This window comes from Lytechinus pictus, chromosome 10, assembly GCF_037042905.1.
Source record: "Lytechinus pictus isolate F3 Inbred chromosome 10, Lp3.0, whole genome shotgun sequence".
Classification (NCBI taxonomy): domain Eukaryota; kingdom Metazoa; phylum Echinodermata; class Echinoidea; order Temnopleuroida; family Toxopneustidae; genus Lytechinus; species Lytechinus pictus.
In genome coordinates this window covers 31,178,640-31,206,439 of record NC_087254.1, presented here as the reverse complement: position 1 = coordinate 31,206,439, position 27,800 = coordinate 31,178,640, and the positions used below count along the sequence as shown (strand labels likewise).

The following is a 27,800-nucleotide window of genomic DNA, read 5'->3' as shown; positions in this document are numbered from 1 at the left end:
GTACTTTGAAGGTAAACCCAGATATTTCAGAATTCTTCACTGGCAGGCAATTTTTTTTAAATTTATTTAAAAGCTAGGGAGCTGAGCTATTACTTGCACCCGTCTTTTTTTTTGACAAATGATAATACTGTATCAGTTTTCAGTAACAATTCTGGCTTGAATTACTTCAGTAAAGTTGCTAATATCGCTGCAGTCACATTTCCCCTCCTGTGTCAGAACGGTGAGTCAATAACAGAATATTTACGGATTTCTATATGAACCACTCACAGGAAGCAGGTATAAAAATAATAAAAACGCCTGCTTTTGAATCGCCATATGGCCATCGTAGGCGAAATGTGACTGCACTATAAGCAATGAATTGAATAGAAAAGTTAACTACTTAGTAAAAGTTTTTCCTCGTCTCGAGTTGAAATGTGTTGAACTGACAGTTGAACTGAAAACTGACCCTATGGCCTGTGGCAGGAAAAGCTGCAATCAACCTCAACTCTTAAATCACATGCAGCTAGGATTGCAACCAGCCAGGGCCCCCAAACACAGAGATTAGCAATTATTTAGCGATTAATCGCTAACCTTTGTGTTACAGGGGCCATAGGCATGTATTCAGACACTACTTGCACTTGATTTTTTTGTTGCATTTGATTTTCTGCAACAACCTCTGGTGACTGACCCAAGAGTTAGGAGGTAAAACCACCATTGTGCATCATTAATTTATAAACAATGCTTGTCCATTGGGTTAGGAATCAGAGGACCTATCTAATGTCTCAAAATATCGCACGAGATTTACAGAATCGTTTACAGTCAAGTAACGTGCAACTGGTATTACACTAGGAAACAAATTTTTCTTCAAAGAATGTGCATGAATCTTAATGACTGTCCTAGGTAACTACATCGATTTCACGAACACAAACTAGTCTACAGGTAGAGCTTTCAACATTGAATCAACCACACATGAATTCAACTTGCAATACTGATGCAAAAGATTGAATGTACAGAAACATTACTCCATACAGACTAAAAATTAATCATGAAGAGTGAAAAGCAAATCCCCAGATCCACTAGAAGACAGATCACATAGCAAGGCATTTTCGTTTACTTTATTTTTTCGATGTACACATATACATAATCCCACACTGATATCTTAGGTGCTCAGGAAAAAAAATCAAATTCATATATCATATATTTTTCACTCAAGTACACTTTGCTTTTTTAAAATGTAATTAAATAGACTTTTATTTTATACATATATATTCAGTTTTCAATCATAAATTACTGCACAAATATGCTGATGTTGACAAGAAATGATTTTGGTACTTTTGACAAAGAACACACAAGAACATTAGGAAGTCATATCCTCAGAATGTAATTACTCCATAGAAAGATACTATACTCATTTATAGCTTTCATAGGAAGTGGGTCACAATTTAGTGAAACAAGAATTTGAAATAGCTGTTATTGAGTTACCTCTTTGACGCAGCTAACCTGCTATTCCATCGGCTTCAGGCAGATGGCCAGGGAAAGTGTGAAATGACTTTAACATACAGCGGAAATGTATGGAATGAACAACGTGTAATAGCTTTGGTGTAGTGGTTCCGACTCTCACCTTGTAATATGAGGGTCATATGTTCGAAACCCACCACGGCCTAACGTCCTTTGGCAAGGCGTTAATCCACACTTTCTCACTCTCCACCCAGGTGCCAATTGGTACCCGGTAGGACGTGATGGTTTTACCTTGTCCAGCATTGTGTGCGCATTGGCGACTGACTAGAATACTCCCAAGGGAGTGGAGGATGTGCATACATCTTCCCACCCTGGATGACAGATGACATCTGTTACTGAATAAACACTTGGAGGACATGAAATCCCCCATGAAAGATATAATAATATGGCTTTAAAGCCTAATCATTCCATGATTGCTTTGTTATCTATGCTCTGATAACAATACTCTTGCTGACAACTGCTCCATCAAAGAATACTCCAATGACAATATTCTGAACTTCCACTGAAGCAACTGGCTTTGTTTAGTGGTTAGAGGTTCTTGTGCGATAGAAATTTGGATGCAGGATGAAGTGTTTTGCCACATGCAACTACTTCAAAATGATACTGTGGAACACTTGGCATATTTCCATTGGTTGATGAACATGCATAGACCTACAAGCATTGTTGGATTAAATCATGGAGCAATCTTCAAAAGTGATTCTGCCGCTGAAGCAAAGTTTCGAGAGCAATCGTCATATTCCAAGGAGCCATTCTCACAAAGTAATGAGTTGCACAACCAGAAGAACAGCAACAACTTGGCCCTAACAAAGGTTGTGACTTAGGCTACTATAGGCCACACGCACATAATGGTAATATTATTACAAATGGTAATATTAATCAGATGATTGGCCCCATACCACCAGATAGGATGATACTGCTACAATCTATCTGATTTAGAAGGTGTTCAATAGAGCACCTTTCCAATGCTGATACAAAAGCGCTGCAATTTTATCTAATATACAATACAAAACACTTCATCACTCCTCATGATTCAATCATTAGGTTTATAGAAAAGTACTGATCAGATTTAGATTTCAATCAAGTACAATGAGTTGTATCTATACAAAATAAGAGAATGGTGTGACTGGCAGTTTAAAGGCAATGCCCGTTGTATATTTTAAACAGACATTCTTTATTTTCATGTACCTTTACCGGCTCTTCTTTTTTATCATCTATTTTTCAGACGAAAAGGTTTTGTAATTCACTAGCAGTGATTGCAATTTTATGTGGTTTCTTTATTCAAATATCCAGGATCTCTTATTCCCTGTCAATTTTCCATTTTAATTCCCCTGAATTATATCCTCCTACAATTCAGACGTTCATTATTTGAGCACTAAGCAGCACATCCTCTCAATATTCAATTCCTCACAATCTTTTATACACAGTGACTGCAGTATTCACAAAAGCAGATTGCTATTGTGGAAGCAGCACACCAGACTAGATCAAAATCAGCTAGTTTTGAAAACATAAATAAACCAATCATATGAGTGTAACAAGTACCTCAATAACAGCTTGTATTTGTGCGAAACCAGTAATTCCATACATAGTAGTCTCTGCAGGTTTCACAATGTCACACTCCCTCTCGTCAATTCACTATTACATGACACACATTCAATTTTGTTTACAAGGGTGAAAGAATCAATCCTTTCTACCCATGGCTATTTTCTGTAAACATGAATACTTTGACAACTTTAACTGATAATAGTTGATTGGAGCAGCAGACTTCAATCCTACTCCAATGTACATGAAACATTAACATTAAGCTGATCATTGACTGGAATCACTGACAAATGCGACTTGGATACTAGAGTGACACGCAGATCACCCTGGGGGCGCTGTTCAAGGGATAGTCGAGGCAGGGTGATTTATCATCTGGCAAAGCGATGCTCCTCAATGTCAAAGTTCATGATTGGCACAGGGATATCGTCCATGTTGGGCAGTACAAATACTCTCTGCAAGGAAAAAAAAGGGGAAAGAAAGAAAAGGATTACAATGGCATCCCTCAAACATGGTTGTGAGTAGGTCTAAAGGCTTTGCTTGAATGTCATGAAGAGTGGAAGCTTGGTTGGTAGAGTTGTGATCTTATTATCCAGTTACAAGGGTTCAAATATGTTAAGGGTTGGTGACCACTGGTAAGGCTGTCAGATCACTTTTCCTAACCAGGTCCCTCAGAGAGGACCTAAAACCATTAGTTCTTGCATTGCTAACCTTCAATGATTCATGTTTTCATATTTAATACATTAACCATCATCAAATTTCAATACTATTAGTATCTATGGTCTTTTGCCCTATCGCGTCCCGTCGAATTGGCCCAAATTGTGAACTAGTTGAACCTTATAATATTAATGCAAAGTTTCTTGATGTCCTAGTGGATATTCGCATATTGCCAAATTCCTCACTCGATATACATCTGGATCAAAGATCAATGTTATTATATAATCTTATTCTTGATATCAAGTAACTGGTCTATTAAAGGAAACCATAACCCAAGAAGAAAAGCAATCTTATTGGAAAGAGTAAAATAAGAGGAACAATTTAAAACAAGTTTCATCAAAATCGGTTGTGAAATAAGCAAGTTATGGACGTTTAAAAAGTCTTGTTGTACTTCCTATGGGGATCCTCAAATTGGCCACCATGCTTCAGAATCACAGATTTTGTGGACAACTCTCCATTTGTTTTGTAGACAAATTTTTAGATTTTCCCCATTATCTTTCCAATTGCATCTTGCCTCCTGATGAGCATAACATATGTCACGAGAAAATATATATTTCACACCACATGTCAAGGTCAGGAGGAAATAATGTGAAATATGTAAAATAAAGAGGTAAATTTGTGTACAAAACAAATGGAGAGTTGTCCACAAAATCAGCCATTTTGAAGCATGTTTGCCAATTTGAAGATCCCCACAGAAAGTACAACAAGACTTTTCAAACTTCCATAACTCGCTTATTCTGTAACCGATTTTGATGAAATAAGTTTTAGACTGCTCCTCTCATTTTATTGTTTCTGATAAGCTGGATTGTCTCCTTGTATTTTGGTTTCCTTTAAATGTACAATGAAGTAACTGAATATGCAATGGGAGAAACGATCCATCCTTGATACATAAAATAGGCAGGGGTGGTATTTGACAAAAGTTATAAGACTTCATGAATGAATGGGATATGGAATTAATAACAAGTTGTGTGCGCTGCCAGAGTTGTATAGACAAACTCATGACATCATAGTAAAATCATTATTATCTAATGATTTTGTCCATGCGACTTCGGACAATGATTTTGAAGTTGAGCATAATGTATAGGGGAAGGCGGGGTAAGTTGTGACACTTTTTGCTTTTTGCATGTTAGAATTGATATGACGAATGATCTTGAGGGAATAAGTACCTTGCCTTAAAATTAAGTTCTTGGGAAATATTTTTCACCTATATATAACTTTCTACCCCCGCACTGAAAGTCATTGTCACCTTTGAAAAAACAATGTCAAATGGCTCAACTTGCCCCATCTGTGGGGTAAGTTGAGCCACAAAAACTATGTACAAAACATATGGGGGAAGAACCAGCATGTCAAATTTTTATTTAAAGTCTTTTCACTCGTTAATTCTCTATAAATACTAACATCCTCTAAAAGTAAAAGAACTGTCATGTAAAATTGCTCCTTTCTCTCTGCATATCGATGACTTTTTAAGGTTTGTTTGTTTTTTATATACATTACCATAAGAATTACTATGGCTCAACTTGCCCCAAGTTGGCTGGCTCAAATTACCACAGTCCGAACTTAAAGGAGAATGAAACTCTTGGAGCAAGTTAGCTTTTGTGAAAGCAGAAAAATCAAAGAATAAGATCAACAAAAGTTTGAGTAAAATAGGACTAGCAATAAAAGAGTTATGAGCATTTGAATGTCGAGATCACTAATGCTATGGAGATCCTCCCATTGACAATGCGACCAAGATCTATGATGTCACAGATGAACAACTCTCCCCTTTTGGACACTGAAAATATACCCCAAAACATATCTTTTTGCTCATTATAATCATATGACAAACGATTCATCAATGGTATAATGTTGTGAAACCTCTGTACTTGTCCTCTCATAAAGAGAACACCTCACCTTGTGATAGACTCTATAAAAGTGAGAATATAAGTGAAATAAGTACTAAAGTAATGAGGGAGTTGTACGTGTGTGACATCACAGATCTTGGTCGCATTGCCAATGGGAGGATCTACATGGCATTAGTGATCTCAATATTCAAATGCTCATAACTTTCTTATTATTCATTCAATCTTCCTCAAACTTTCAACAATATGTTTCTTTGATTTTTCTCTTTGATATGGATTCAGCTGGTTTCAAGGGTTTCATTCTCCTTTAATACGATATTTTCACATCCACACATTTCTTATGCATCCATCATGTAAAAGACTATGACAAGAATGAGGATCCATACCTGGACTAACAATGTTGTTCCAATGTCTTTATTATATTTAAAGACTAAAGACGCATGTGGGTAAAAAGCACTTATCTATTTCACACACTATTTTACTTTTTGGCTGAAATTTGTATTTTTCCATCTAAAAAAGTACTTTTTGTTTCAAAGTTGAAAACAATGTGGTGGGGTCAGGGGTTATGCAATGGGTCATCAATACACGACACCACCACAATGTCTGACTCATTCATTATTGGCCTGTGGGTAGTGGCTCAACTTATCCCTATGCTCAACTTACCCCGCCTTCCCCCAATGTACATTTATGAACACAAGTGGGACGGATCGTTTCACCATGTCTTAAAACTATCAAAAAATATCTTGGCTTGTCGTACATATCTGGATCAGGCTTAACTTTCCCAACGGCTTAAAGGAAGATCCCCAAGGGACCTTACAACCCAAGTGATGAATCACTCCTCTCTATAACCATGACCAAAGAGGTTCATTTACCTGAAACTCTTTCTCTAGTTTCTTCTCAATGTACTCTGTGATGTGGGTTATCGTGACCTGTCTTGTCCCTAGCTTAGGCTTGGCCGATAACCACAGGTGAGGTTTCCCTCGGAATCCATACCTGAAAGAATAAAAAAGAAAATACTCAAATTAAGGGAGGATTCTTTTTAATCAAACTATACCATTATCACACAATGGAGAGAGTTTAAAGCGGTGGATACACAATAATATTGATAAACAAAGTATAAAAAAAAGGAAAACAAAATATTTCAAAAACAACAATTGCATTTTTCCTGAGCATATATTGTTTTTCTAGTTCATAGCCATAGTATAGAATCATTTCTTATCTCAACTTGTAAAAAGACCGATTACATCGGTAATGGCCAAAGTAAATATGGCAAGCCAATCCACCTCTAATACTTTCCAGCCATTTGAGATAATTTTCTTGATCCATGATTTTGAAATAGATGCTACTCTACAAGGGAAAGTATCTAATATCATGACAATCACACCCGCCCCTTCAATAAATGTATGTCTTATAACTTCTGAAGGTTTCCATGGCGAAGAAGAATAGTGTAGTAGGTTTCACAGTACACCATGTATCTTTCTTGGGCATTCTCCTGAGGACGACAAGAACACACTTGTCGAAACGTCGAGATTGGGTGGTCCTTTTCAGGACCAACATCTGCCCAAGAAAGATACATGGTGTACCGTGAAACCTACTACACTAAATGTATGTCTTATTTTTGCATGTTGTACAGGCATTACGAAAGTCAAATGCTTGAAAATAGTGTTCCAGTATACTGAATGATGTTTAACTCCTACCAATATGTGCCCTGAATTATTGATGATAATCCAACATCCCAACCCCCACCTACTGTGAACTGCCCCTTCACTCATCCCTACCATATTCTATCAGAAGGCGGTGGTGGAATGTTCACAGTGAGCACACCTCTCAGTTCCTTCACTTCCACTGTGAGTTCCACTGCCGTGTTGGATACCTCGTTGAAGGCTCTCTTCACGTATTTATTCTGCGTGGCCCTCTGGAAGTAGTTTGAGTTGGCAACCTTGTTCACAAACCTCAAGATCTTACTGGAGCTACGTGCTCTGTGAGGAGAAAGGATTTGATTGGTTAACAGCATCTTATAATTGATTCTAACTGTTGGGAAATTGGTATTAATGAAAAACTGTGGAGGTGCATTGGCCGAGTGGTATAAGACACCTAACAACACATATGAAACCAACTACTGCATTTATGTCCCTAAGTGAGGCATTCTCTCTGCATTGTTCTTACTTGTCTTGATGACATTAAAGGACAGTGATTCCAAGACTTTAATGATTATATACACATCTGTAAAAACCAAACACACTATGTGTACTCACTTGCTAAGTGCTTTGTCTTTTCCATGCATTAATTCCATGCACCTAATATTGCATAATTGGTTACCAAGACAAATTAAGAGAGGGGCAGAATGTATGGTCATTCCACTTTTGGACTATATGCATGCAAGTAAGAGAAAGGTTTTTTAGGGAAGACTATGCCGTATTTGTTCTTCATCAACACACACATTATTAAGTACTTTTTCATTTGATACTTAGCCAGTTCAAGGTAGTACTGAAACATTACTTTTAAAATCCCTTGGGTTAGGGTTTGGCTAATCCAAACCTTAAAGAAGAAGACTGATTTGTTTAATCTTGGTGGGGTTTTGTTGATATTGATTTCAATATAATAATATCCAATATCACTCTGAAGAAAGGGAAAAAATTAACATATCTTGCAAACAAGTTCATCAAATCCTTTGTGGTATGCCAAACATTCCAACAAATATTTCAGATAAAAATATCCAGTTTTATATTCCGAGCACGACTCAGCAACCCAACATGAACTGATTCGATTAGAGCAGGCTGTACTACTCCTGAATGCAATATCAGTGTATTCATTATGCAGAACAACATTCTAAATGTCATGTGCAGTGAAATAGCAGCACAGCATCATATCAATTACACAAATTTGGCTAATTTCAAAGGGTACTCCAGACTGGTAATAACATGATATGAACAAGTAGGGTAGAGTTAAACAAGCAAAAGCAGTGGAAGTTTATCCGCATCAGATTAAAAGAATACAATTTTGGCATTTTGAAAATTTGAATTTTGCAGAAATGGTCCTACGCATGTAATAATATGTCATCTTCCCATTTTTTCTTAATAGTATTTTTATGACATGAAATAACAAATTTCAGAATTATTGTTCCAAGCACATAAAACTAAGAATGACTACTACTGATGCAATGAGTGAGATCATAATGGCATATTCCATCAAAGAATTTTACATATTCATACTCATGGAGATATTTCTATTTATACACTTGTTTTTGTTTATAATACAAAATATAAATGTAATTAAAGAGAGGAAATTCACAAAGTGACATCATCACTTCACTCACGGCATATTCATAACTACATTCATTAAACTGTTTAAAGGGGAATCCAACCCAAGTAAAAACTTGTTTTTATAAGAAAAAGAAAAATCAGACAAGTTGAGAGGTGAAAGTTTGAACAATATTGGACAAACAACAAGAAAGTTATGAATTTTTAAAAGTTGTAAATATTGGTAATCACTATACTCATGGAGACTTCAAATTGGCCGCATATGGGATGTCATAGTGATGTAAGGCAAGGACTACTCTTCCATGTACTCCAATACATATTATGGCTAAAATGTAATTTTTCCCAAAAGTTTTATTTCAAATTATATTTTTCTTTCATGAGGACATAAAACAATATACTACCTGGGTTATATTTAGATTACTGCCCCAGGGGAATGGGTACTTAGGAGAAAACCACAAATCCCTGATAATAAAGTACATGGCCTATGGGAAAGTTGTCCTTGCCCCTTGTCATAATTTACTTACCTAGTTGCCAATTTGAAATCTACATACTATTAGTGATCTCAATTTTAAAGCAGCTGTAACTTTCTTATTGCTTGTCCGATTTCTTTCAAACTTTCACCATTCTGTTTAAATTATTTTTCTCCTTCCCAACACAATATTTTATGGCCAAGGCTGGATTCCCCTTTAATAGAAATCATGCAAAACTTTTGAATTTCCACTTCATTATTCTCCGTCTGATGTTGATGAAATTTTAAGTGTTTATCTTACGTACATCTACTCTATATTGTGAAATCACATTTATATTATCTATAGAATAATTCCAATTATTTATCATGATTTCTTATTTTCGGCACTTACCCATCTTCTAGTAGACTTTCATTACTGGTAGTACTGTTAGTTTCTTCAGCCACCTCATCATCAGATGACTCTGCACTGTCCTCCTCATCACTATCGAGGGCAGCAGACATTTGTCTCCTGCAAATAAAGAATAATATAGTAATACATACATAGAATATCAATGTAATCATATTGTCATCATAGTTCATACATGTCAAATCAAATAGAAATTATGACTAATCTAATCATTCATTCAAATTACAAAATTTAAAAATCAAATCTTAATTTGTTTTAAAATCATTTATAAAAACTTACATCTCACATCACATAATAAATTACATGTATGCATGTACATTAAAATAATATATACATATACATTAAAAATAATACAAAATTCATTTTCACATCTAATAGCAAAGAAAAAGAAGGGAAATTTAAACTTTTAAAAAGGAAGAAGCTGGTAGGATAAAAAAAGTTCCCTAAAATGTACTCCATACACATATCAAATTATTTCAGATGTACAATATCAAAATAATACTTTTCATTTGAATGAGATACAAATAGCTGAAAAGGGCATGATCATTCACATTTAATGCAGAAAGGGGCACATAACGATGAATAGATATTCTAAACAAAAATTGCAAGACACAATGGCAGGATTTGGGTATATACAACTTGTACTCTGAGAAATGTCATGAGTCTCATGAATATAATTATTGATGTTATGTTTCATTTGTTTTTCTAATGAATATATTACAACGTAGATTCATTCATGGGCACATGTAAGGTGACATGTAATATTCAACACAAATGAGGCTTTGATGAAATGAAACAAGAGCTAATGTACAGTCAGAACCATTTTCTTTAACCTAGATTCATAATTTTAGAGCAAATCTATCAATAACTAGATGTTGAGAAATAATCATTATCACACTACAGCATTCTCTTGGTATTCTATTATACAACATGAGTGACACCAGACATTAGTCAAGGTTTGAATAAAAAGACGTTCTAATTTTGATAAGCTATAAATTAAAACTATATCCTTTTTTATGTGGTAATTACTAATTCTAATTATTGTTCTGTTAATAGAAGTTGGACCCTTTGTTTCATTAAATGCTTTCATTTATTTTACATGAGCCTCCAGCCATGGGCTTCTTGGTTCTTTCACAAACTGGGATGAATACACATTGCAAGCAATGTAATACCAGTGTGTCAGATAACGAAATCATCAAGGAGGACATATATGCCACTTCTTGAATTAAAACATGATGTACTATAAAATTCGTACATCTGATGTGATGACACACATAGGCCGGAATTCTCAAAGGTAGTTTTGAAAACCAATGGTTGAACCATGGAGCTGTGTTTAATAGCTCCATGGTTGAACCCATGGTTTATGCAGATTCCTGTATAAATTACGCTTGTTACAGCGTATATCAAAATATGTCCAATGCTGATGCATGCTTTTGTCAAAGTGTGCCAAATTGTTGCCATGGTTGAGTTGAGGACACTATTTTATTCACGAGTCCACTATTTTGAACAGTGGACTCATGAATAAAATAGCATGCTCAACCATGGTAACATGCGTATTTTGATAAAAGCGTGCATTAGCACTGGACATTTTGTAATGTATGCGGTAAATTAAGAGTAATTTATAAAGAAAATCTGCATAGACCATGGGTTCAACCAATGGTTTTCAAAATCACCTATGTGGATTCAGGCCATACTGTTTGTTGTTTGTTAGTTCATACACGTTTCATCCTGTATCATTCATACAGCCTATCTCCATATTTTGTTATGGATATGAATGTAACTCAGGAAAAGAATTGGATTAATAATGTCTTATTATATTTCCTCGCGGCCTTTGAGTCATTAAATCATGTAGCATGTATGGCATGAGCAAGAAACAAACACAAGCCCCTTTTACACTGTTGATTTCTCATCTTTACTGAAACTTGCATTATACTACTATATGGGGAAAAATTACTAAAAAAAATAAAAGGAAATTGAAAAGCAGTTGGGTTTTCCAGATTTGAAAGTGTACTTTGGTTATTGTTATTATTTCAATAGAAGACATTTAATAATGATAATTATTTCTTGGGAGTTGGGACTGTATAAATTGGCCAACATCACAAAACCTGAGGCATAAAAACATATTCATGAACTGTAGACTTTATTAACGTTGTTTCTCTGGCTCTGAAATACAGTGAAATGAATCTGATATTTTAAACAACATGACCAGGAAATACTTGTCACGTTGTTTCATGTTATGGATTTTCCAGATTTTTTTTAAAAAGAGAGGATGATTTGGAAGAAAACCCCCAAAAGAAAAAAAGAGAGTATTCTGCTTTCTGTGAATGGAGAGTGTACATATTTCTTAAAATTCATAATATCACAAAACAACAAATAAATCAAGAACAAAGTGAGGAAGAAAAACAGGAAGTGAAATATACACAACAGAAGAAACCACTTTCACAGACAGCTTGGAGTATTTCCACTTAAGACCATAATCAAGTCATTGAAATGGAGCCTTTTAAAAAACTGAAATGATGACTTGAGTACATTTTAAATGATAAACACACAAACAGATTTTTTGCCATTATTATAGAATATATAAAAGTGAAACTGAAAGAATCTCATAATACTTCTACGAATGATAGGATAGAGTAAGTTCACAATGTCAATGTGAACGATATTTTTGGTCGAAGAGGCCTGTATTTCTAGCCTTATTGATTAATCCTTGTCCATATAAGGGGAGGAGATATACAGTGTCCTCTCTCTTCTGCTTGTGTGTTTTTCACACTGACCATTCGTGAACATAATCAAATTATTTGATTTCGTGCTGCTCTGTAACACAGCTGCGATTCCCTTCCTGCACCAAAATTTCACACATGAGCGAATTCAATTACGCACCCATGGTCACTCTCCCACCAAACGCTGCCCCCTACCCCCTTGATCTAGAGGTACAAGAGGTCTCAACGATCATTCAGATAACAAGATTGGAGAGAAACTGCCTTAAATGCAGGGAATTCCCCCCTCCCCCCCCCCCCCCGTACTAATATGAATGCAATGCTTATGAAAATTGAACAGTGTTGTTTTTACAAAGTTACAGGTATGAAGTGGTGATGATAAAGTTTATACCATTGAAACAATGGTCTCAAATGTTCTTGAAAATATCCATGAGCAAATGATAGAGACAGTGCTGTATAATTGTAACCCTCGTTTTACTTTTGGCCAAATATTTTTTTTTCAATGAAGTGGTTCACCTCATACCTTTTGCCTGATTAATAGTAACATGTCATTAATCATTATACTAAACTTTATTTTTGCACAAATTTCTTGTATATGAATTCCCTATGACACTTGACCCTCTGCCAGTAAAAGTTTGATCCAGCTGTTTCCTGGCAAATTCAATTTTGACCAATCAAATTTTACAATTTCAGTAGCCTATATAACAGTGATTGTTACTTTTTATTGCCAAAATGCATGTTTGTTGACGCAGGGTCTTGGAAGAAATATGACTGAATGGATGGAAGCAAAACAGTGTGACAGTGAGTGAAATCCATATATGAGAAAATGATAAAAGGAAAACCATATTTTTACCTTGATTTTCCATGCATAGTATTGGGTGAGGTATCGGGATAGTACATGCTGGCTTTGTCTACAGCAGATTTTTTGTAAGAAATGCCCTTACTGCCTTTTTTGCTATTTAAATGCAGCACAATGTAGTTTTGTTTATTGACACAAAGATTAGAGTTAAAGGGGAAGATGTGCAAGAAAGCAAAGAGAGGGAAATGTGGAATAATAAAAAAGAAAGGGAAAACAAAGTCGGGTTAAAATATTAAATCATGATGCAAATGTATACTATACCAATAAAGAAAGAAAGGTCAGCAATTGACAATACATATATCAGTTTATTTTATACCAATACAATAATCTTATAAGTTATATATCATGGAAGCAAAAAAAAATTATAACAAATGTACACACACAAAAATAATTAAAGAAGTAAAACAATTCAAGACAGCACAATATTGATAATATGAGAAGAGGTCCACTGTAATAAGAGGAATGATACTGTAGAGGTGCCATGGTCAAGTGGTCTAAGGACTCTGGCTAGACGCATGAAAGTCAGGGGTTCAATCCCCCGCCATGGCACTTTGGAAAGCTATTTCTATGCATTTTTTTTTCATACATTGAATAATGTAGGCATTGTTAGTACATATATGTTCATGTGTTTAAAACAGAGGGGTGGCATATGACTTTCATTAATGCATTGTTTCATTCAATATTACTATGCTGCAATTTTGGCATCAAATACTTTTTAATAATAATTTGCAATACAATTCAGAGCTGTAATCTACCATGATTGACCAATTATCAACCAGTTTTGAAAACCAAAATCCTTCAAGCAGACACAATTGGATTAAAATAATAACTAATGATTAATGCAAAAACATTGATTTATATAATGATAATTTGATGTATTAAAGATTATCATATAAATGCTAATTACAAAAGAGCTAAAACATCAATCTATTAAACATCAGATTAGAATATCCACTGTCCACACTAGGGTCATATCGCTGGACATATAAACTGCAACATTCTAAACTACATGCTCAAAAATGGGGTATTCTACAGTATAGAATGGCTTTAGGATTAAAACAAGAAAAAGCACAATAATATCATGACTACAATATGAGATCAAATATTAGATCAAACCAACATTGATTTGTTAAGTTCCACAAATAACTTCACTCTCAGCCACAAGGGTAAGACTGTATTACATGTAAGTGCTGGTTATGTGTTTAATAGGGCAAATATCACATACAATCTAAATTCCAAGGATTTAAAATAAATCCACATGGGCTGTGAATAGGATGACCAGTCAAATTTTGGATTTATCTTTACTCTCAAGGATTAACTCTTCAATCTCAAATGACTTATATTCAAATCTTTTAGTTTTAAATATTTAAATCCACAATGTTTAAATCTAAATCTAATATTCACAGCTAATCAAGATTTATTTTAAATCCTTGCAATTTAGAGTGTGCTCTTCAAAATTAGCATCATTAATTATGTATCTGTAGCAGTATATACTTATTTCATAATAGAACAATACCAGACTAAGGGGGTCAAAAGAAGGGTGGTAAGAAATGACTTAAAATTTTCCAATCAATAAACCACGATAAGGATTAATTTCTAAATTAATCCTTATTTTGCCCTTTTCTCCAAAGTGTCAGGTTGAAAGGTACCATCCATACATGTACATGCATGTTGTTGGTTAACACATTATACTCTGTTACCAACTACCAATACTCTGTTAATAGATGCTAGCATTTGTAACTTTTTGGGGGGTCTTTGAACTGTACTTCAAGTACAAAAATAGACAATCCAGAATGATTGCATGAAAGGATTGTCAACATATCGGCAATGCCCTTGTGATGTAACAGACTCGTACTGAGTACACCAGCATGAAATGGGATAAATTATAAAGCTCCTAGTCATATAGAGTGAGCCAGAAACAATGGATGCATATTTTCTTGCATGGGATTTTCCTGCAAAAATTGTCATAATTTTTATTGTGGCTATATTTCTCCTTTTTTAATGATATTTTTTCACATTGGCACAAATACTTGAAATACTTGGTATTTTCTGATCAGGGTAGAATTCAGAATTTTTTTGTTTTGTAAATGAGTGGATATGACAGCATTTATTGTATAAAGTTGAAAGTATAATCATGCCAGTTCTACTTGGAAAGGGTTGACTAATTAAGGTTAATATTATCAACACTAAAGTCTAACACTCAAAGGGTGAACTAGCAAAACAAAGCATTGTTGCAAAAAAATACTGGCAAATTTCAGACATTCACACCCCATACATAAGAGGTTACTAGCATCCGTCTGTTCCAAAATATATATGGTGATTGACCAGTCACATGTACATATCTATTATTGGAGCATCCAATATACATGTACTTCTTATTAGTAAAGGAACTTAATGGTAAATATATGCAATTATTATGTTGAAATTTTGCCAGTTTTATGCAACAAGGGTTATAGATATACAAAACCTCTTGCAAACTGAGTAATTACTTTAAATTCTTATTTGAAACAGGAGTAAAAATCCCATTCATGTTTGGTTTTAAAAATATCACTTTTATGATGATCCATTTTTCATAAATTGTCAAAGCTGACAAAAAAGGAAAATAGAAAAGAAATAAATAAGGCCTGAAACACCTGCAAATTAGCAGGATAATTCGTAAAATGGCACGCTATTTTGCAAATAATCCAAAGTTGACTTGGGATTGCAATCTCGATGATTATTCATACAAACTAATGCGATAATTGTGTCTCCATTACAAATATTCTCGAGATTGTTCAGATCGGGATAATTTGCCAGATCAGAAATAGCGCGCTAATTTGAAAACTCGGGCTGGTGCAGACGGCCCAAGTGTAAGAGAGTAAAGGGGGTAGGGGTCGGGAGGGTGAGAGACACACACATATCAGAGAGCAAAGAGAGAACAGAGGGAGAAAAGATTAATATTCTGAAATCTAAAAACAAAATACATCAGAAATATCAGACTGAATACTTAAATATAGTGACTTAGTTTGCAATATCAGAGTTACTCAATCTGCAAGAAGTTCATAAATCAGATTCTTTGAAAAAAATAAAACAAATTTGCAACCCAACCTGAGAGATGGTTCTGACGGGGGAGCACGTCTGAAAGAAAATTTAAAAATGCGCCTGAATCATCAACAACCGTTACAATCAATATTGACAATAATGGATGGTGCACAAATCTAATTACATGAAGACCTTTCAAAATGCTTCATTCATGGCAAAAATTTTATAGAATACATCAAGAAAGAAATTATGATAATTTGAGTTTTTTTAGGAGAATTGGAAAGAGGGAAGACAAACAGAAGTACCGAGAAGGTACAAACTCAGAGATAAAAAAGAGAAATGGAAAGAGAGAAAAGGAGGAAGAGAGATTGAAAGATGCAGGTAGAAGAAACAGAGAGAGAAAGTCTGATAAAGAGATAGATGGAAAGGAAGAAATTAATCACATGCCTCGAGGTAAGTATGGAGAATCAAATTTTCAGGATGGAGATCAAACAAATTTCATATTAATGCACGAACACCGTGCAACGAATAGATATTCTGCCTTGGAATTTGAGAATCAAATTTTCAGAATGGAGATCAAATGAATTTCATATATATGCATGAATACTGTGCACCGTATTTGGAATTTTCTCCCTTATTAAAAAGACCTGAAAGTACAGATAGAGAATTTCAAACCATTTTGAAATATAATACATGCAGGCCTTGGTGTCTCAAATGTATAATGGAACAAAATAATAAGTCAAATTCAAAAACTTGGATTGAATAGTTTAAAGAATAAAAATATAATATATATAGTTGGCTCAAAATCCAATATACACTAGTATTCCAAGTTTGTATGTAAATCAGTGCTGTAAGAAACTTGATTGCACATGACAACTCATGATAAAAGAATCGCCAAGTACGTGCCAGGATTGATGTGTTATGAAGCAAAATTGTGAAAATTTGCTGAACTGGTCAACAAAATATTGTCAGCAAGTCAAGATACAACATGCCAAAGGCTCTCACATTTTGAGATTTAAATGTGAAACAAAAATGAATTACATGTATAAATAAACTTGCTTTTGATAAGCAATCCAGTGTTTGCTTGTTTGTTTGTTTGTTTTTTTTTTTTTTGGGGGGGGGGCAAAACTGCTTTACAGACTGATTAAACAGTGAGCGCATGTCTACAAGGCAATGGTGTTCATTTTCAAACTCATATTGATCAAAATTGTGTGAAAACTGGTGAATTCATTACTGTTGCATTGTGGGGGCATGCAATGGACAAAGCATCCAGGCAGACTTAATTTTTATAAACTGTCTCTTGACTCTCTTAGCATTGCAAGCACCATTTTTATAAGAATCAGCTTTTCTTTAAGGCACTTTCACAACAGAATTCGAACAAGATTGTTTTACCCATGCAAACACAATGGAGAATGGCAAAAGGTAGACACATTTTTGATAAATTCACATCCTTTTTATACATATGGATGGCAGACATCATACGTCGGAGAATCAGAAAATGCTCAAAAAGTGATCAACCTGGGGGCGCTTCATCATTTGATCTCACAGGTGACTCCAAATTATTCAATAGTGATAATTCAAGTATCTTTAAAGACAATCAGTGGAAGTGCTGTGGCCAAGTTGTCTTAAGCACCTGACTGGGCACATGAAAGTCTGGGGTTCAATCCCCGGCCAAGGCACTTATGCCCGTGAGCAAGGCATTCTAATCAACAGTGCTCTTTCATCCTCCATTGCATTCCTAGTATTAAACTATATGTGCTCTTTGCGGGGGGGGGGGGGGGAATTACCTTTCCAGCTTCTCGATGCCCTCCTTCTTGCCAGTCATGAGATCCTCCATCTCTCTCTCCATGCGGGTATCCTTGCCCAGCTTCCAGAGGTTGAACTTGGTGGTGAGGGTCATCCAGCAGGAGCCACCGTAGTGCATCTCCAGGTCGATCCACATCCCCCTGGAGTCAACGATAGGCTTGGATGCCTTGCGTATCGTGGGAGCGTTCAGGCCCAGGTCCGTCTCCGTGATGGTCAAGGCTTCCATGAAGTGGGGTATCTGGGGGAGTGGTATCAAGAGATGGATTCCTACATTTTCATGCTGGGCTCACTTTTTTATTTCCTATATTGAAATAGTACATCTTAGGCTGTCCAATGATACGGTACAAAAATTATTTTGAAATTTCATGTAAAACTCAAACTATCAGCAAATTAAAAAGGGTATAACAAAAAATGATCCTAGAAATTACCGCTTTAAGTCCCTTCTTGCAGGAAGCTGGGGGGTGACTTTTTTTTACTTTTGACAAATCCACAGCAAGAAGGGTCTAAAGAAGAAGGCATTCATAAACACAGTAATAAACTGGAATGGTGACCAACATTTCTGGGATTTTATGCCAAAGCTAAATTCACAGAAATTTTGTTGTCATATTCTTCTTTCTTTATTATCCAAATATTACACTTATCCCACATTGCATACATTAGAACAATGTGTGGAATATGATCTATCAAGTATTCTCGCCAACATGTACCAGTAAATTTTACAAAATATTATTCATAGATGACATTTTTCTCTGTACAGTGTATACTTATTCATTGCAAAAAGTACAAGGTTACATTTTTACACATCTTCATACAAGCTTGCATCATGTCTTATTTTATGTCAAACTAGTTAATATGTCTCTTGTTTGATTGGTTTAAATAAAACTTGAACTTTATACTATAAAATTAGAAAAACATAAGGAGGAACATACACATTAGACAGTAAGATAAAAAACAATTCAAATCTAAAAATAAGTGATGATTTCTTGTTGTGCAATTTATAGGCATGAATATCGAGTATGCCATTGGAATTGAGAGCAATGTCTTGATAACAAATATTTCTAACTGATGTTTGAGTTCTACAATTCAAATTGTAATTTGCTTTATTGGAATATCACCATTTTTAAATATAAGAGCTTGAGAATGATGCTAAAAATACCTGAATTGAAATTGAAATAGCCGTGAGCTAAGCTGCTAAAAGCAATTCAATTTATTGCAGCTACATGCATAGCCATAGTCAGTAAATAAACGTGTCCATAACGCCATAAACATTTGAAGTGCCTGCTTTGGTAATAGCCAGTGTAGGAGATGAAATTGAAATCCATGTAGAAAATTTATGGAGCAAACTCAAGTCTCAAAGCCATTTCATATTTTTATCACTCATACACTCCATAAAAGTGAGAAATTATTCACCGTTAAAAAGACAACAACTTACACGTAATCTTTAGTGCCTCTGAATTCTATGTACAATGTAATGTACATGTATATCAATTTTCAGAATCATAATGTAAGCTCTAAAAAAAAATAATAAACCAAGATAAAGGGTAATAGTGTGAGGCATATTTGACTTGAAGTATAGTTTGAGAAAGACATATGATTTTATATATGAAATATATTTTGTTTTTATTATGCTCAATATTCTAGCCTTTAGTGTGTAGTGGTGTTTTACGTGGGGGGGCAAGGTTACTGCGCATTTTGGCCTTTCAAAAAATTAGCTTTATGAATCAAAAGGAAATCAAATGAACACATCATTAATGTTACTCCTGAATGCCAGACAGCTACAACACCTGCTCACATAGACTCTCTAGCTACATGTAGGCCAATATTCATACAGATCTTGAAGCCAAGTGGAAAAATATGGTCTTTGCAATTTGTTGAATTATGAATCAGCCTCCATATGGAAGTTCCTTGATATATTGATCCTCACCTTGCTTTTGTACTGACGCATGCATTGTACTGAGTGTACATATTGAGTGTATGAAAAAAGGTAAAATGGAACCCTGATACAGAGGAGGGCAGGAGCTGCGGAAACAGGGGGGTGGCGGGTTTGACTAGGTGGGCTTCAGCTCTCCCCCTACTTTTTTCCAAAACCGTGTACAAAAAACGTAAAAACATCTGATTGTGATTTTTTATATGGTCAACCCCCCCCCCCGCCCTCCACTTTTGGCTCAGGTCCCCCCCCCCCCACTTTCAAAACCATTCCACGGCCCCTGGAAGCGATGTTAACATAAAATTAATGTACAAGATTGAAAATGTGATTGCATTATTCATGGCATAATTTAAACATGTCTTGTCCAGCACTTGATATTGTCATTCTCTCTCCATTATCATTTCATGAAAATTATATACAAAACTGCATTTTCAACTTGGATCATTCAAAAGGGCAATTCTGGTGGAAAAGTTGTCACTTGGGCACAACCTTAAGTAGCATGATTAGGAAGAAAAGGAGGCCCAAAGATAGCATATGGAAGAGCTGATGAATATCTTCACTTCCTTGGTCCATCTGTATAAAAATCAATCTCCTTGATTGGTTTGGAGAATTTATACCATGCTACACAGCGTTGCAGACCTAGCCGAGTCCATCCCAAACAAACAAAAATCGATTTAAAAAAAAAAGGAAAATATATTGAAGGGCATAATGATGAAAAATTCATCAAGATTGGATGTAAAATAGGAATGTTCAATGTACATATTTTGAAGTTTTGCAAAATTTTTGCAGGGGCCGCGGAACGGTTTTCAAAGTGGGGGGGGGGGGCTGACCATGCAAAAAATCACAATCATATGGTAATTTTTACGTTTTTGTACACGGTTTTTGAAAAAAGTGGGGGCTGAAGCCACCCCCCGCGGCCCCTGTTTTGAAACAGTTACACATTTTATGCAAAACACAGGCTTTGAATCAATATAAAAACAAGACGAAAGATAAGTGTACTTAAATGTACTTAAACATAACAAGGAAAATCATGAATTCACTTCAGCGAGAAATCATGTCAGCAGAACAGTTCATTTGTATTGTACCCTTCTCATTGCATACACTGTTGTATGGCTTCAGCTTTTCCTCCACATGAAACTTATTTCATGTACATTACTGTATGTTGTTATGTAACAGTTAGCCATCCGTTCCCCTTTTCACATCCGTGGCCCCACAATTAGTCAATTGATCTAATGATGATGGGGGCTGGATGCTGTTTGCAGTTTAGCATCATGCAAAGTGTAATTAATTGAGTCTTGTTAATACATGCATAATAATATACATGTAGTTGTCCATATTAGCACAGGTGGTACATGAAACCACATGATTGTGCAATGCTGCAGTGATACAAAACCAACTGCAAACTGATTGAACTACTGGGGCCCGTCTTACAAAGAGTTACGATTGGTCCGATCAATCTCAAGTATATGGAAATCCATCAATGTCATAATTTTTTGTACAGGAAATTTGCAATATGTCCTTTGTTAGCAAAGAGAAGTCCATTTAATTGACAATAAAACAGTGAATGTATGAATACACGTCATTTCTAGAAAATATTTTGAACAAATATGTATTTTAAATGTTGACGTTGCTGGATTCCCATAGTTGTGGTTGATCGGATCAAGGAGATATCACTCTCGCCCTGGTATGTCATTGGAAATAACATACATGTACTTAATAGCTTTTATAGTTTTGGAGTCGGTTTTGGCATTGTGACTGCACAAAGTACTTGTGTATTTTCTCCTGGTACAACATGTAGGAAGGGATTTTTAAAAATTATGTGCAAAAAATGGCATTCAAGAAAAAAGTTCAGTTATCTCAACAAGGCTTGAAATGAAAGGAAATCCGTTCCAGGAAAAGGAAAATTATGAGGCTATATGTACTACAAGTACATGTCATGATGTGCATAATCATGTAATTTACATGTACATGTATGTTTATGTATGAAATTGACGCATAATATAAATTACTATCTACTAAAACAATACTGCCAAATATATTTTCCAATACAAAATAGAGGTGGTTCTAGGACAACTACCCCCTGGACAATCACCCCCCGGACAACTACCCCCCGGACAATTACCCCCCGAGGACAATTACCCCCCGGACAATTACCCCCCGGACAATTACCCCCCGAGGACAACTACCCCCCGAGGACAACTACCCCCCGGACAATTACCCCCCGGACAACTACCCCCCGGACAACTACCCCCGGATAACTACCCCCCGGACAACTACCCCCGGACAATTACCCCCCAGACAATTACCCCCCAGACAACTACCCCCCGGACAACTACCCCCCGGACAACTACCCCCCGGACAAATACCCCCCGGACAACTACCCCCGGACAACTACCCCCGGATAACTACCCCCCGGACAATTCCCCCCGGACAATTACCCCCCGGACAATTACCCCCCAGACAATTACCTTCAGAAAATCCCCCCTTCTCTCCAGCATCAATGTTAGAATTAAGCGGGACCCATTGTAAGTTTTGGTCGGTGGCACAGGTTTCCGAAATATTTTCTACTTTATCTTACGTTAATAACTTTTTCTTTCTCTTTTATATTGCTCTTTCTCCTGTTTTCTCACTTTCTTCTTTTTTCCTTTTTTGTTTTTGTTTAGCGGCGCCTTCTGCATCATGAAAAATGGGGGGGGGGGCTTGCACCCGAAACCTCCCGTTTGGCTATGCATATATACATCAGAAAATTTGTAAACTGGCCCTCATTCTAAGTTTTCATAGAACAATTGAACACGATTAGTCATAATAATCACAAATGCTGAATATCTCTGATTCCAACTGATCTGATTTTTAAAAATATTTATTTTGGGTTTAATTTCAGGTAAGAAATCAGGCAAATAGATAAAACGTAAAAAAGACACCTTTATAGGTAGAAATATTGAAAGTCGATAACGCAACTATGAACACTAACACTGTCAAGTAGACCTATAAATCTGTTTTTTTTTAACAGTTCAACTAACAAGAAGCTAAGAATTATGAAACAATTGGTGCACATTCCAGATTAAGATGTGGCTTTATAACTTAATACAGTAAGCTAAAAAACTTTATGCAAAGATAATACACACAAGAACACCTTGTAAATTACAAGGTGTTTTTGTGTGTATTATTCTTGGGTGAAAGAAATTAAACATTAAAGAAGGAAATTAAGTACCAAATTTACTAAATTATAAACAATATGACATAATCAAATACAGTGTTTTTTCTATACAAATCGGCAATCATGATAGTATACAATTCGTTTAAAGTGCATTTTAAGGACGGTTTGTAAGAATTTATAAAGAAGTAGGCTTATGCAAATCAAATAATGCGACCGAGCACCGTGAGCTGAAAATATTAATATTTAGACCATAAAACTGACATTTTACAAAGCACTTGAAAAATCAATTTGTAAATTTAAAAATAATGAATGCTGGATATCCGAGATGAAATATGTTTTGTATACTGACTTCGAAACTTGATATTTTAAGCTCCATATCAGCCTATATTAAGCAAGATATTAATCTCATCGAAAAAGCAATGCGAGCGCGAAGCGCGAGCGGAAAATACTTGATATTCCGGTATGAAAATGGTGAATTTGAGCACTATCTAAAGCATTGTGTATGGAAATTGTGAAGTGGATGTGGAAAACACTTAATAAATGATGCGAGTGTGAAGCGCGAGCTGATATCTTCATTATTATTCTGACCTAGGACCTGGACATTCAAGGTCTAAGGACATTTTGTCATCATATGAAAATGATGACAACTTTCTTATTCCTCTTCCTGAGCGCGATATGAAACATATGAAACTGTGATATTGTCGATATTCTTTTCTGAAAAGGGACAATTTAGTCATTAAGAATTCATGAACATTTTATTATCATATTTATTAATGTAATAAGCCTAAATGAGTGAGTAAAATGTGTTGACACTGAGGCCTGAAAACTGGATATTTTAAGCACTTTTGTAATCATGAATAGGATTTGTGAGTTGATATATTTTTAACAAAAATGCGAGCGCAAATCGTGAGACGAAATTTTTGGTAAACTGTCATAAATGGGGGGTTTTAAGTAGTTTGTTATATAATTTGGCAAATCAAATAATGCGAGCGCATAGCGCAAGCTGCAAGTTATATATTGTATATTGTCACACCATTAAACAGAGCACTTAAAAATCAGTTTGTAAATCAAACAAAATTATGAATAATGTCCGAGCTGAAATATGCTTTGTAATATCGACTTCAAAACTTGACATTTTAAGCTACATATCAGCCTATTTAGCAAGATGTGTATCTCATCGAACAGGCTATGCGAGCCCGAAGCGCGAGCGAAAAAATTTATATAGTGACATGAAATATATCTTTTAATCATTTCCCAAGTCATCCCCTGACCTTTTTTTTCACTCGTCTCCTCTTATTTTAACTCTTATTTTTCCTCCTTTCTTTCCCCTTCTTTTTCTTTTTTTCTTTCTTTCCCCCTTTTTTTTCTTCATTTTTTTGCTCTGCCAATAAAGGGGGGGGCGGGCCCCTCGCCCCCCCCCTGGATCCGCCTATGGATGGAGCTCAATTTTACAGCTTTCTTACGGCGTACGTTTGATTCCAAGATACTCGAGAATGCCTTGAGTACTTCTTACGTCAAACGTACGGCCGACGTATGACTCTGTGCACTCCCTTTGTCTAGGGGGTAATTGTCCGGGGGGTAGTTGTCCGGGGGGTAGTTGTCCGGGGGGTAATTGTCCAGGGGGTAATTGTCCGGGGGGTAAATGTCCGGGGGTAATTGTCCGGGGGGTAATTGTCCGGGGGGTAATTGTCCTCGGGGGGGTAGTTGTCCTCAGGGGGTAATTGTCCGGGGGGTAATTGTCCGGGGGGTAATTGTCCTCGGGGGTAATTGTCCGGGGGGTAGTTGTCCGGGGGGTGATTGTCCAGGGGGTAGTTGTCCTGATACCAATAGAGGTTGTAATGTACATGTATTTGTACACTGCACAATGGCTTCACTCAGTGTGACGATTAAGTTTAGATCAATATGCGAATAGAAAATGAAACAAATGAATGAAATTTCAATGATTTTATTGAGTTTTTCAACTAACTAGTAGAAAACAATTGCTCTATAGTTTCTCTATTTCATCTTGAGTTCTCAAAGGATTCTTTGTCTCAAAGAGTGAAAGTGAAAGTGTGATTTTTTTATCAGATAAAAATTAAGTTATGTGTTTTATGATAAGAATAATCTTTATGCAATGATTGCTATTAAAGGAAATGAAACAGGATTCAACAAGTTTATTATTCATCTTTGATCCTACTATTTATTAATCTAAACAAATAAAAACTTGGATTATAGACACAGAGTACTTACATGTACATGAGATTGATGAGAAATAGTTTTATTTAGTAAAATGTAGATAAGGCAATTTTAAGGGATATAAAAAATATCAATCAAATGATATAATGAAAATGTCCCTTTGTACATAGATACCTGTACATCATGCAGATGTATACATGTTTTAAAGGAGCTTTATTTCATGGACAGTACTAATGCAGGGAATAAGTTTCCTGGTATCGCATAGCAATTTGCTCCGGCCCCTGGACTGTACATTACTTAGTTGAGAGCTTTGCTCTTATGACCAAAAATGCTATTCAAATTTGTAAAGCAAAATTATTCCCTAATATGTAATGAGCTTTTACATGTTAACTTTATTCTATTTCAATAATCTTACATAGAGCTTTTCATGAAAGTCATATTATCAAAGAAATGAGTAGAATTGACATAGTACAGTATGACTTTTTCATTCTCTGATGTGATGACTGAATTTCAGAAAGCACTGATTATAAATAAATTTGATCCATTGGTCTTCCGGTATACTCTTCTAAAAAAGTCTTCCTGTAATAATCTTCTGCTTCAGCTTCAAAGGGGAAATCCCCTACTACGAAATCAGGTTGGTGTTCAGACAAATAAACAAAACATTACATTGGGTATAACTTACCAGTAGCTGGTAATCAATGCAATATATCTTTAATGCAGGAAGCCAACTGGTGTAATTTGCTCTAGGTTATCTTAAGTTTCATTATCAAATTTTGGATTTCTTTGAGGATTTTATGGATTTGATTTCAGGAAGACTCTACCAAAAACTGAACACATCAATGTGTGATATTATTACAACAGCGTGTAGCCATGTACCAATTATTTCTGTGGCTCATGATGCAGAATAGTAAAAATGATGAAAAATTACCTGTTGTTTAAAAGTCATCAACTATTCTCTGATTTACTAAGGAATCATAGTCCAAGCACAAGTATACTGACTACAAGGTTTTTTTTTAATCAAGAATGTGTACTATTCCAAAATTTCCAATCCCTATTGAAGTTTCATCACATCCATTTTACATCATTGCCTTTATACCTACATGTACATGCTGTATATAATCAATTTATTTTCTAACCGTGGTATCACTGATGCAAAGATTTCAATTAATCATCTACATATCCCCTCTGGCTCCAACACAAATATCAATTATTAACCAAGGAGGCAGCCTGGTGAAATATTGTTTCATCCCTGACGTTTTAGGATTTGTCATCTTAAATTAATTTGGCTAATCATTGGTTTGTGCCTGTCCATCTGTCCTACATGTAGGGTTGCAAAGGGCTGGAAACTTTCCGAAAATTTTGGAAAATTTCCATGGAAAGTTTCGGGAATTTTGGGGAATTTTCATTTTTTTCACAAAAAACTGATCAATTGCGTTTTTAGATACAAATTTATAAACTGATTTCCTCAAATATTATATTTTCCATTTATATAAAACTATTATTCATTCTTTAAATTGCCCAAGGTATAAAGTATTAATCAAACTGTAAATACATGTACACATGTATGTATCCATTACTATAAACTTGTGTAACATGATGGAGCACTATGTACAAAATGAAGCTTCTTGTCAAATCAACATGAACAATTAAAAAATCACATTACACTATTTTTCATTTTTCTGTAAATGTCAAGGGTTTTACATGTAAGAACATACCTCTCATTTACTATTACATAATAACCTGTAAATAGATCAATGCCCCCTACTGTGTAGTCTGCAAGCACAGACCCGTATTGAATCTTTACACAAGTGGGACTGCACACAAAACTAACACAAATAAACTAGGCTATGTATTAATACTCTGACGCCTAATGAGGCAATGTATAGGCCGAAAAATAAAGCATATAGCCTTCATTTCTGTTCCATAGTTTGTTTTATTTTAGTAAATGAACACTGTCAACAGCACCAAGTTCTCATTTCTGCATAGCAGAAATAGCAGAAATGAGAACTTGGTGCTGTTGACAGTGAGAAATAGAATGAAATCATAATAATAATAACAACAGCAACAATAATTAATAATGATTCCCATTAGCTGCAGCAAGATCAGAATATCCATTATCCAATAGGCATCATTCCATGAACACTGTATTTCCCTTGTGTAAAACTTAGCATTCAGCCACTGATAGAGTTAATCAACTTTTACATGGAATTCCTCAAATTTTTGTCTTGTCAAATTGTTTTAGCATAATTTCTGGCTTGAAATTTGCTGAAAAAGCACAATCGAGCATCATTTGCCAAGGTGCGCCTTTCAATTCCTGTATATGAATATCAGAAAATTGTTACTTTTTGATAATTGCTGAAATTCCCAAAATTCCCAATAAATTCCTGTTTATTCCCATGGAAAATTTCCCCCACA

The 27,800-nt window shown here is 35.3% G+C and overlaps 1 protein-coding gene across 4 annotated transcripts; it reads right to left on the bottom strand.

The window, feature by feature from the left end:
• Nucleotides 1-60: 60 nt before the first annotated feature.
• LOC129269469 (testis-expressed protein 2-like) lies at nucleotides 61-18,361 on the bottom strand. 4 transcript variants are annotated; one of them, XM_064105811.1, is made up of 7 exons: nucleotides 18,108-18,361; nucleotides 16,387-16,416; nucleotides 13,294-13,395; nucleotides 9,709-9,825; nucleotides 7,367-7,567; nucleotides 6,461-6,581; nucleotides 61-3,488 (listed from the first exon to the last, which is right to left on the bottom strand). In XM_064105811.1, the coding sequence occupies exons 1-7, from the start codon at nucleotides 18,350-18,352 to the stop codon at nucleotides 3,405-3,407; spliced, it is 900 nt and encodes a 299-aa protein (XP_063961881.1). In that variant the 5' UTR covers nucleotides 18,353-18,361; the 3' UTR covers nucleotides 61-3,404. The 4 variants fall into 4 exon arrangements, with proteins under 4 accessions (XP_063961881.1, XP_054762947.2, XP_063961882.1 ...); XM_054906972.2 differs by lacking the exon at nucleotides 13,294-13,395; XM_064105812.1 differs by lacking the exon at nucleotides 16,387-16,416.
• Between the last annotated feature and the right edge of the window lie 9,439 nt (nucleotides 18,362-27,800).

Bases quoted from the DNA above. Each gene is read 5' to 3' on its own strand.
- LOC129269469 (XM_064105811.1), bottom strand. From the start codon at position 18,352: ATGGAAGCCTTGACCATCACGGAGACGGACCTGGGCCTGAACGCTCCC. The intron at 16,417-18,107 runs GTAATTCCCCCC...ATTTTCTTTCAG, and splicing joins GGCATCGAGAAGCTGGAAAG to ACGTGCTCCCCCGTCAGAAC. The intron at 3,489-6,460 runs GTAAATGAACCT...TTTTCCTTGCAG, and splicing joins AACTAGAGAAAGAGTTTCAG to AGAGTATTTGTACTGCCCAA.